Below are 12980 nucleotides of genomic sequence, written 5' to 3'. Positions count from 1 at the left end.
ACTTCTCCTTTAACTTTTACAAAGAATATCTCTTTGGGTTTAATCTTTGCAACTTTACAGATCTTATATATGCACGAACAGCTTATAATACTCCAAAGACAAAGGAAAACATGAAATCGCATCATATGACACCTTTAAGTGAAATAAACTGAAATAAACTGTTTGTGTTATACTCAATGTCTTTATGCAAAAACAAACAGACAACCAATTCTAATTTGTGAACAAATGACTGTTACAATAAGTTTTTGTAATAAATCACCCAAAAATACTTGATGAGTGATCTATGTGTACTGAAGGTGCATGATCAGTGTAATAGCTGACCATAGTTTTATTAATTTATTGTTGAAGCTGGAGAATTGGCTATTCCACCTCAAAATAAAAATTCTGTTGTCATTTACTCAGCCCCACATCTATTATTCCACTGTGCAACACACAGTTTTTTTTTTTTTTTTTTTTTTTTGCATACAGGGGAAGTCAATGTGCTCCACTGTTATTTAGATATTAACATTCTTTAAAATATCTTCTTTTGTGTTCAGCAGAAGAAATGGATACAGATTGGTTGCTCTCTCAAGATTTATTAGTAATTTTAGAATTACGTCTACCTGTAAGTGCACCAACGCAAAAGAAATTACTCAAAAACAAAACAATAAAAGGACTGAATTCTCAACCTCAACAGTCCAGACAGCATATCAAATAGAGTTTACAAAAAGTTATTTGTAGCAACTATGCATCCTTTTCATTCACTTTGCCAGTTTTATCTGTACCTCCTTATAGTTCATTATTCCACCAGACTGCTGTTAGATAAGTGCTCCAAGGACACCTATTAAGATGATGCTTCCTGAATTAGCCTATCCAAAGTCTTGCAGATCCTGGGAATGGAATGAGGGAGTCTAACCCATGGTGATAAAAAGTTAAGGAAGTAGTATTGTTTTTCTATGCAGTAAAATGCACCTGATGAATCCATCCAGTGTTGTTTGAAAATGTTGCTTTGTTAATGTTATCTGTGCTAGTATGCCATTGCTCTATTGCTCATTGTTGTTGACCATTCCAGTATATATTGAGTGGAAATAAACCGAATAGAGCATTATCTAAAATGTTTGCCAAAAGAAGCTCACTTATTGCATGGTGCACTGCTTGCTGGTTAACAATACCATGTTAGTGTTTAAAATAGTGGAGAGGTCTTGTGACTGTGTCCGTCTGTGCTCAAATGGCCCCTTAATGATGCTGAATCTGTAAGCAGCATTAACCCGGAGCTGAGGCTCCAGCAACACAATGCTCACTGACAGATCACTGTTATTCATTGTTAACCGAAACAAAGATGTTGGTTGGTTTAGTTACGGAGTAAAGAAATGAGTCATTTTTAACAAAGGTCCTTGGAGGTCATTGTAGTGGGTAAACTGACTGTTGCACTCAGTAGCTTGGTTTATGTCAACAAAGCCATGAGATGAAATTGCTAAATTTGTTTTCCGCAGATGATATCAATCTTATTTGAAGTCCATTTATATTTGTCAGGAAGAAAGGAACAAGTTTAGTGACGTGCTCTGAGGAGCTTATATTTAGAAAACGGCTGATTTGCGGCAGCGTTATCTGGAGGTTGTTTTGGCTGGAGTTCATAGTCACTGTGGGGGTTTGTACTGGGACTTTAAAATGACTTAAAAAAGAATCTATAAAAGACTTGACCTGATTTCTTCAAAATTTCTAGAGGTTAAAGAGTTTGTTTTGATTTTTTTCCCCCTCTATATTTTATTTAGTTGGATTTGGATTATATCTTAGTATGTTACACAGCATCCATCATTATTAATGAACAGCACATTAGTTTCAGTGTTTCTTATTAAGTTAGCAGATGTTTTTTTTATCCAGAACAGCAGTAGACCAGTTGCAGGACAGTCCCCACTGGAATAGCCTGAGGTTAGGAGTCTTGCTCCAGGGCGCATTAATAACAGAGTAACTCTAGTTCTTTCTAACTGTGGTTTTTCTGAACGTGCAGATGCTTAACGTTTTTCTCTACAACTACCATGTTGAACTTTTCTAATGAATCAGCATTTATTGTGACCCACGATCCCTCATTGTGAATAAATATGACTCTGGCAACCTAATTCACCCATTGTGTGAGTTACAGAGTATCTTGTGGACAAGAAAAGTATTCAAGATAAATACATAATCTTTAGTTTAAAACACTTGTGCCAAGTTTGTAGTATTATTTTATTTTTTTTAACATTCAGGTTAGTTTCATATTTTGAAAAACATTTCTGGAATAGTATAAATTTAATGACTAAAGTAAAAACCTTCAAGTAGAAGATGATATATATGATGATTTTCCATATACTGCACATTATGTACAGTTGAGGTCGTAAATTTGCATCCCCCTTTCAAAATCATTAAAAATGTTAATTATTTTACCAAAATAAGAGGGATCATACAAAGTGCATGTTATTGTTTGTTTAGTCCTGACTTGAATAAAATATTTCACGTAAAAGATGTTTACATATAGTCCACAAGAGCAAACAGTAGTTGAATTTATAAAAATGACCTGGTTCAAAAGTTTACATCCCCTTGATTCTTAATATTGTGTTTTACCTGAATGATCCACAGCTGTGTTTTTTTTTTGTTTGCTTGTTTGTTTAGTAATTGTTCATGAGTCCCTTTTTTTGTCCTAAACAATTAAACTGTCTGCTGTTTTTCAGAAAAATCCTTCAGGTCCCACAAATTCTTTGGTTTTTCAGCATTTTTGTGTATTTGAACGCTTTCCAACAATGACTGTGTGATTTTTGAGATCCATCTTTTCACACTGAGGAAAACTAAGGGACTCATTTCCAACTATTACAGAAAGTTTAAACACTCACTGATGCTCCAGAAGGAAAAACACACAGTAAGAGCTGGGGATTGAAAACTTTTGAACAGCATGAAGATGTGTAAATTTTTCTTATTTTGCCTAAATATAGTTTTCCATTTAGTACTGCCCTTCAAAGGCTACAGAATATAGTTTCCCAGAAGACAAAATGAGTTAAATTTACCCTGATCTTCAAATTCCAAAAGTTTTCACCCCCCGGGTGCATCATGTTTCCTTCTGCATCAGTGAGCATTTGAACCTTCTGTAATAGTTGCATAATTCAGGTAACCACACAGTTTTAAGAATCAAGGGGATGTAAACTTTTGAACAGGGTCATTTTTATAAATTCAGCTATTATTTTCTCTTGTGGACTATATGTAAACATCTTTTATGTGAAATATCTTATTCAAGTCAGTACTAAATAAACAATAACTTGCATTTTTTATGATCCTTTTATTTTGGTAAAATAATTAACATTTTTAATGACAAATTTTTGACCTCAACTGTATATGTGTGTACACATCTATATTTTATTATTTTAAGCTAAAAGTGTTTTTTAACAATATCATGAATTATTAATTCATAAATATCATGAGTCTTTGGGGACTTCCACCACATTATTTTACAATCTGAAGTAACCTTGTCACAAAAAGTTCAAACTGCCTGATATTTTAAGATTATTATTTTTCTAATATTATTTACTGACTTTGACTGACAGTCAGTGATATACTGACACACACATTAATGGGCATGAAGCAGTTTTGCATTATTTTCTACAAAATAATAAAACATTATAACTCATAATATTTTCACTTCATGCCATCCAAAAAATATCAAAACTATCAAAACATTACAGTTATAAATATATGATTTGAAGTGACCCATATTTTTATTATTTATTTGATTGCAATCTATAGATTAGAGCTATTTATATGTTATGGCTACAAGGTTACAAATGGATAACGACACAGAATGTCCTCTTATGAAACATGTCACTTATTCTGTGATATCCCACTGCTCATTTCCATGGTCCCAGTAGTTGTCAGAACTAAAATATTTTCTGAGAAGGCTGATCGCTGTCTGTCTGAGACAGTGTCCCTGTTGCCTTATGTGACTATTTATGGTGGGAATTACGCTATGGAAAAATATGACAAACTACATTCCAAGACTTAAACTGGAAATGGTGGAAAAGAGCACACAGTGAGTCTCAGAAGAGCTGAGGGGAAGCAGTAGACGTTCTCATGAAGGGTTGTGGAGCCATCTCACATCCACACATTACTACTGAGCTATTGTGTGTACCAAATTTGACCTAATATACTTGTCTTTGTGATTATGGAGATAACATTGACAATGATAGTGCTGAAGATTTAAACAAATGAAGTTTAAATGTTGATTTATCATTACATTGCATTTCACTTTGTACTTATATTGATTTACATTGATTCAGTAATAATCTTTGTGAATTAGGTTGTTTGATATTTGATGTACCATTATAAGGAGCATTGTCCTGTAATATGTTGCAGTCACAGCTGGTTACACACAGGCATGTTTTATACCACATATCTTACAGGGATAGTTCACCCAAAAATGAAAATTCTGTCATTAATTACTCACCCTCATGTCGTTCCAAACCCGTAAGGCCTTCGTTCGTCTTTGGAACACAAATTAAGATATTTAAGAGCTCTCTGACCCTCCATAGACAGCAAGGGTCCTACCACGTTCAAGGTCCAGAAAGGCACCAAAAACATCGACAAAATAGTCCATGTGGCATCAGTGGTTCAACCGTAATTTTATGAAGCTACGAGAATATTTTTTGTTGCACAAAAAAACTAAAATTCAACAATTCTTCTCCTCCGCATCACCCTAGTGCCTACGATTGAACCACTGATGTCACATGAAATATTTTGTTGATGTTCTTGGTACCTTTCTAGATTTCGAACATGGTAGGACCCTTGCTGTCTATGTAGGGTCAGAGAGCTCTCAGAATTCATCAGAAATATCTTAATTTGTGTTCTGAAGATGAACAAAGGTCTTACTGGTTTGGAACGACAAGAAGGTGAGTAATTAATGACAGAATTTTAATTTTTTGGGTGAACTAACTCTTTAAACAGCTCGCTCTTTTGCAGCAGATTTAGTTTACAAATAACTGACAGTCATGACCCAATATGATTTTTATTTACAATCAGTGCTAAAATTCGGCATTAGTCACATACTTTTCATGGTGTTAATCACACATTACTTCAAGCTCTGATGATATCCCGGTTTTTGGGCTAATTTAAGTTGTTGACTCGAGAACAGCTGTTATTGGATCTATCTGATTCACAAATGAATCATTTCACGAGTTCACGCTTACATATAATTAGCCGGAGTATAGTAATGCATGTTTGGTGTGCTGTCCGGGGAAGGGCTCCGAGCTCGGGAATGGCCCGAACCCAGAGAACCCCCCTTAGGTGTAGTGAGAACTCGGAGTGAGGAGATGGGGTGGTGGAGGGATGCTGATAAACCGTCAAAAGGATAGAGGTAAGTCAGCTGTATTTGAATGCATAGCGTTGATTGACTTGAGTGGACTCCTGTTGTGTTAGTTAGGCTAAGTATCTGACGCGCTCCTCCCGAACCTTGTTAATAAAACATCATTTAGTGTGATTTGTGAGACAGGTCAACATTTTGATAGCAAAGAATCAGCTTGTGCATTAAGCAGACATCACTTTTGTCTTAGAGGAGGTGGTGATTTCTTTCTTTTTTTCCCTCAGAATGACAAGGAATGATGTTTTATGAAATGTAATATAAAAGCATGATATTATGCTTTGGAATGTAATGAAGTGAACATTTCCTCTGATAAAGTATACAATACTAGAAAATCTCTACCGGTTGACAAATTTCTACTGGTTAATCTGGTCTACTAGTACAGGTGCATCTCAATAAATTAGAATGTCATGGAAAAGTTCATTTATTTCAGTAATTCAACTCAAATTGTGAAACTCGTGTATTAAATAAATTCAGTGCACACAGACTGAAGTAGTTTAAGTCTTTGGTTCTTTTAATGGTGATGATTTTGGCTCACATTTAACAGAAACCCACCAATTCACTATCTCAACAAATTAGAATACTTCATAAGACCAATAAAAAAACAAAATGGTTTGGTTGTGCATCTTTTTCTTCCACACAATTTTCTGTTAACATGCTTGGATACAGCACTCTGTGAACAGCCAGCTTCTTTGGCAATGTATGTTTGTGGCTTACCCTCCTTGTGAAGGGTGTCAATGATTGTCTTCTGGACAACTGTCAGATCAGCAGTCTTCCCCATGATTGTGTAGCCTAGTGAACCAAACTGAGAGACCATTTTGAAGGCTCAGGAAACCTTTGCAGGTGTTTTGAGTTGATTAGCTGATTGGCATGTCACCATATTCCAATTTGTTGAGATAGTGAATTGGTGGGTTTTTTTGAAATGTGAGCCAAAATCATCACAAATAAAAGAACCAAAAACTTAAACTACTTCAGTCTGTGTGCACTGAATTTATTTAATACACGAGTTTCACAATTTGAGTTGAATTACTGAAATAAATGAACTTTTCCACAACATTCTAATTTATTGAGATGCACCTGTATATCGCACACTGCTAAGTACAAAGCACACATAATATTATTAAAGTCTGTTTTTGCCTCAGAGTAAGAAATAAAACAGGTAAATCTAATATTAAATAAGTCACACTGTAAGATATAAAGTCGCAGTTATGAGAAATGAAGTTGCGTTTTCACAATTGTTCTGAAAAATTCAGACAGATTTTCTGCAAACTTTTAGGGGCAAAATAGCAATTTCAGGTTTTAAAGTGACCTCTGTGAGTGCAGTACTTTACAAATAATGCAAGCACTAATAACAAGCAACAGTGGACCTTCATGGCCTACAAAATTTTGCAAATGTGATGCACCTTTAGAATAAACAATGCAATAACCGTCAAAACAACATTAAAGCTGCTGTGTATAATTTCTGCAGCACCAATGGCATCCGATGGCATATATAATGATCACGTCTATGTTTTCCTGTCTTCGATTATTTAAACAAATACTCATGAGATCCCCCTGCAATGATTTTCTGGAAAAGGATATCTGTCCTCAGAATTACAAAATGAACCATGTTTCTAAAAATGGTAGTAGCTTCAGTCAAGTGAGTTTTCTTTTATTCAAGCTGTGACTTCACAAATAATGGAACCAAATTGTAATCTTTTCTTTTTTTTCTACCTTGGGATAGAAATAATCCCCGCAGAGAACAGAGGAGAAGCTAATATCCTTGTTTCCTTGAAGGGGTGAGATATGGTGTACTCAAGGGAACCTATGAAGGAAAATACATAAAGTAAACATGTTTTTTTCCACTGTGGCCTGAATAAACCCCTCTTTTGTGCAGAGATTTAATGCTTGAGCACTTATTTATTTAGTCTTGTGGCTTCTACTACCCCTTGACCCTTGCCCTTACGTCCTCTCTTCAAGGGTGATTCATTTCCACTTGCATACAAAAGGTTGACTGATGTTATTAAAACACTATGTTGTGGCGTTGTTTTCTGTGGTAACACTGGTAACCGTTGCAATCAAGTAATTTCATTGGCACATATCACATAGTCACACTTCAGAACTACTGTAACTCAGGTTTCTTTTTGAGATTTAATTCTTTAAGTTTATCTGACCTTGAATGAGATTTGTAGATCTAGATATCCCTGGATGTTGTGTGTATCAAGCTACACAGGTTCACTGAAGTCATTGCAGAGGCAAAATAAGGAAAAGAAGATACACACACTCGAGTTAATGCCACACTCCTTAAGCTGAGATTTATCCCCAATCATTGTTTGTGTGTTGTCATGGGGTTTGCCACAAGTGCGTCCCAGGCTTCCTAGTATTTCAGCAAATGGCCATCTGCATGTAAACGACCAGCTCTGAGACAGATCAGATCACCCAGCAGTCGCTTTGGTGAGAATATTGCCCAAGTGGAATGGAAACTTCATTTCAGGGCTAATATTAGCCTGGCCCTCTGGAAAATTCCTTCTAAAAGTTCACAAGCTGAGAAAAGGCAAAGAATTTGTTTGGTGTTTTGCTTGACAGTATACACAAAACGAGTTTTTGCCTTTGTCTTCGGGATATGCATTAAAGGTTCACGCTTGTCCTTTTACAGGCTTTCGGTGTTTATTGAGTTGAAATAAACACCAGCTATCAGAAACAGGAGCTAATTCGGTCCTTCTTCGAAAGTCTTTTTAGAAAGCACGAGGCTTATAACATGTTTGTCCACTCCAGTGGAGATTTCTCACCAAGACTGGACTACTTTTGTTCAGAGACACAATAGACAATGTTTTGAGACTGAACCCAGTTACTCCAGACCTCTAGACCTTCAATATCAAAGACAAAACACTTCAGTGTTTTGGGAAACAGGGTCAGACTTTTGAACTTAGTAGAGAGAGTGTGGCTTCATGCCAGAGACACTCTAGTGTTGATTGTACAGGTACAGAGTGTAATGAAATAAGAAGTAAGTGGTTGATGTATAATTTGTTAAAATGTGGTGTAGAAGCCACAGTAGGATTGTTGCTGTTGTCAAACATTTTGATGCTAATACCATTATCAGCCTGGCAACAGCCGTTACACACTCTAGGATCTGTGCGTGTGGCCAAAAATGAGAAGTCTGTCATCATTTACTCCCCCTCATGTTGTTCTAAACCTTTTGAATGACTTTTTTCTGTGGAACACAATAAAATACCTCAGCGTTTTGAAAGGAAATTGGGTCCAGTGTTATTTTGTGTTCTGAACAGAAAATAAAGTCATGCAGGTTTGAAATGGAAATACCTTTAAGCTCGACTACACTTTGATATAGTTAGAAATCACATTGCATATGTGTAAATATTCATTTATACCCGTACACAAATATAACATATATCCATATATTAAATACATTGTCATATGTATGTTCACGTCCTAAAACTCGCAATACATGTTGATATTATTTGATATAGTTTTTAAAAATTAGACATGTTTTTGTATGCAAGATGTTTTAATAAAGTTGCATATATAAATAAAATGTATCATTAACATATATGGTATTATCATATAGATATTAACATATGCGCATATACAAATTTTAAAAGCAACAGTTCTTTCTGGTCCTCCAGTCTGACTGGCTGAGACATTCTTGTGATATCAGAAATCCAGCCATTTTATTGTTTGTATCACTCCGCTTGCTGTATTTATCACAGCGAGTTTCATGCTGGATGCCCAAATCTACTATAATTTTATAGATGCTATTTTTCTGTCACAGAATGTAGTGTTAACAGTGTTTTAGGTGAGAATGTACTCGTTTACACTTCAAATATGTGGTTTGTTAATAAAGATAGTGTTTATTTGAAAATTTGCTTTAGTGTTTTTTGGAGATGTTAGCCCCAGGGCGTCAACGAACGGCTGTTCAGCACCCATGAACCCAGAAGCAGCCTTACCTCGGCCAGATCTTCTGGAATTTGCAGCTGACTCTGATTTTTCTGTAGTGGTTAAACATGAGCTAGAATTTGTAGGGGTGTAACGATACATGTATTCATGTTGAACCGTTCGGTACGAGGAAAATAAAAGAGCTTAAAGCGTTTGAAATATAATGTACTCCAGTAGGGTTGTGACGGTGAGGTAGTAAATGTAAATGCCAGTGCGCATTTTACTTTCACTTTCGAATTAGTGGCATTTTGGCATCAATTGATTGAATGGACAACATCAAAACAGTATGACAAACTCACTTATATTAAACATAGAATGTTTAATTTATTAACAAAATAAGTACAAATACACCATGCTTTAGGCCTATATTAAAATAACAAACAACTTATGCAAATTTTTAATATAAAACACTGAAAATAAGCAATCACGGTGGAACCAAATTAATAAGAAACAAATGTTTAAAAAAGCTTCCAAAATCATCTTAGATGATAGTTAGTTTTAATAAATAATAACAAAAAAATGTAAAAATCAAGAACATTTCTCTGGCAATTCTTTGTTTTTGCTATATCGAAAACATACCGCCCTATGACACCACTGTGTCATATCGAACTGAATCGTGAATTTTGTGAACTGTTATACCCCTAATAATTTGTTTTGGTTAAATGTAAAGAGCAGTCTTTGGTCTTATTTTCTTCTTTGTTCCAGAGCAAACAGTTTTGGCAAAGGGCAAAATCTCTTATTTATAAAATGGTAGTGGATTTGGGTGTCTGGCATGATGGAAATACTGCAAGCGATACAAACGGTAAAATGATTGGAGTTCCGATATCACTAGAATATCACACTCCTCTCAGCCAATCAGATTCGAGGACCAGATCAAACTGTGTAAATAAGCAATATCACACAAGTCGGCGGGCTTATGGCCGAATCACAGCTGTGCCGACATACAGCCATATCTCTTATTTATGAGTGTGATGTTGTGTTTATACAACAGTTTGATGGCAAGAGTGTGTAAATACATAAAATAACAACGGAGTGTCTTTAAAAGCCCTCTTTTGTGCAGAACTACTTCTTTCCGCCACAGATTCAAATCTTAAGTTGACAGTTTAACAGCTGAGCCCAAGCCTCCATTACTAATTCCAGTAACTAGTAACGAAGGAATGTTAAATTGATTGATAGCTTATTGTATCACTGGATTACTCTATTAAAAGCAGTGTATTATGTATAGTGTATTCGTTTGAATGTCCAGCTTGTATTATCCTTTCATCTGTTAAGGGTGATTCCTGATGACAGTGCTGCTCGGTGCATTTGTTGGCTGTGCACAAGCTTTTTGGAAGAAAAAAAATAACTTCCTTGTTCAAAACTTCACTTTTTTCAATTCTCGTAAAAGAGTCTCTTGTCGCCACCTAATAACAGATCAATGAAACTAAATCACCATCATGAACGCACACACACTGTTTCCTAATACTAAATGTTACTAGAATTTATATAAAATGTAATTTATTGAATAATAATATTCAGCAAACAACAACAACAGCCGTCCTGAAAGTTGCTAGGCAGTGTAGTCATCTGAGATCTTGCCAAAAGTATTTGCTCTGGAACAAATTATATCACCCAGAACAAATTATATCTCATGTTTAACCACTACAGAGACATCAGAGCCAGCAGTAAATTCTAGAAGATCTGGCCGAAATAAGGCTGCTCTCGGTGGGTTTATGTGCGCTGTACGACCACTGATGTCCTGGAGCTCACATCTCCGAAAATGTTGAAGCAGTCTTTATTAACAAACCGCATATTTGTCCAAACAAGTACATTCTCGCCCTAAAATCTCTTAAAACTACATTTTGTAGCACAAAAACAGTATTATTGTTAAATTATAGTGGATTGTGGTGTCCGTCATGATACTCGCTGTGAGAAATACGGCAAGCGGAGTGATACATGATACAAACGGTGAAGCGGTTGGAGGAGCTCTGATATCACTCTAATATCGCACTCTTATCAGCCAGTCAGATTCGAGGACCAGAAGGAACTGTTGTATAAAATTATATAATGCCTTAGTGACATACAAAGCAATATCCCTCTTGATATAGGGCAGTATATCTCATTTATTACATTTGCCTTATATTTGCAACCTGTAATGTGTTAGAAAACACATTGTGTATGTATAAATACACTTTTTAAAGAATGATTTGCATCTTAACCGACATCTTAACAACTCTATTACTTCCTAGGTAAATCTCACCTGGCAATAGTCCAGCGGGTCAACAATGAAGGAGAAGGCGACCCATTCTATGAAGTGCTTGGCATTGTCACCCTGGAGGATGTCATTGAAGAAATCATCAAGTCTGAAATCCTGGATGAGACAGACTTATATAGTATGTGCCAAGAAAGTCTTGTGTTTTCTTTACAAAACAGTTTAAATAGTACATTATAAAATGATAAATAAGTGTAAATTGTACAATACTAGCTTGTTAAAATACCTCACAGATTCTTCAGTCTTTTGCTATGGCATAGTTTTCTGTAGTGAAATTTCAACAGATTCTTTCAGCTTTCACTTTCGGCTAGCTTAACATTACAAAAACTTTTTTAAGTGTCATTGTAAATATACATAAAAGGGAAGGTGTTTTACACAGCATTTAACTTTCTTCCCGTCATCTCACTTTTCCTACAGCCGACAACAAAACAAAAAAGAAAATCACCCATCGAGAGAGGAAGCAGGATTTCTCGGCTTTCAAGCACATGGACAATGAAATGAAGGTTAAAATATCACCTCAGCTTCTACTGGCTACTCTGCGTTTCCTAGCAACAGGCAAGTGTACTGCATTGCTGCTTGATTTACCCCAGTGTGTCCTGTGACTGTAGTATGGTTAGGCTGCTCACACAGAGGAGGAGCTTGGCCTCTGGTTTTTGGTAAAAGTTGTGCCATGATGTTGATGTTTTTTTTTGGTTTGCATTCTAAGGTTTTGCATTTAGAGAGCGGCAACTTGTTTGGGTTAGCATATAAAAGAATGCCTTCGGGGAAACAGCCAAGAGTAAGAATTAAAAACATCTTTGACAGTGGCAAAAAAGCTTTCTCTATTACGGTTTTGGTTTCATAATGTAACTTTTTTTAAGAAGGGAAGAAGATTTGGTTTAGAAGCCACAGTAGGAATATTGTTATGGTTTTCTGTTGTCAAAGGTTATGTTGCTGTACTGCTTTAACAGATTTTTTTTAAAAAACCAGGCTGTGAAAACAATTTGATTAAACATGAAATATCATATTAGATAAATAACATACACTATAGTTCATCATTTTTGGGTTGGTAAGATTTTTTAATGTTTTAGAAAGAAGTTTCTTTTGCTCCCCAAGGCTGAATTTATACAGCAGAAATACAACAAAAAGTAATACAAAAAATAGTGTAATATATTGTAAAATGACATTTATTCCTGTAATGCAAAGTTGAATCTCTGAATTTCGGCAGCCATTACTACAGTCTTCAATGTCACACAGTCCTTCAGAGATCAGACTAATATGCTGATTTGCTGCTTAGTAAATGTTTAAGTTGTAACCTAAGAAATGTTGTTTCAGGGTCCAAGCCTCTAACTGTTTCACTTGAGAATATTATCTCAGCAACCATTTATAAAAAGCAGTTTATTCATATTACACATTTAAGCTAAGCATTTAAATATGTATGTATTAGCACTGTTCTAAATATACATT

General features: G+C 35.4%; 1 protein-coding gene across 2 annotated transcripts in view; it reads left to right on the top strand.

Moving 5' to 3' along the window:
• The window catches only part of cnnm2b (cyclin and CBS domain divalent metal cation transport mediator 2b), a 46889-nt gene that overhangs the window by 19934 nt on the left and 13975 nt on the right, over nt 1-12980 (top strand). For both annotated transcript variants that reach the window (XM_051105662.1, XM_051105653.1), the window contains exons 2-3: nt 11512-11655; nt 11952-12089. In XM_051105662.1, the coding sequence (XP_050961619.1) occupies nt 11512-11655; nt 11952-12089 (282 nt within the window). The remainder of the gene's footprint in view (nt 1-11511; nt 11656-11951; nt 12090-12980) is intronic.

The sequence above is a fragment of the Labeo rohita genome, chromosome 1 (assembly GCF_022985175.1).
Source record: "Labeo rohita strain BAU-BD-2019 chromosome 1, IGBB_LRoh.1.0, whole genome shotgun sequence".
Classification (NCBI taxonomy): Eukaryota; Metazoa; Chordata; class Actinopteri; order Cypriniformes; family Cyprinidae; genus Labeo; species Labeo rohita.
Note: the sequence above shows the minus strand (reverse complement) of the source record. Positions and strands in the feature narration are given on the sequence as shown.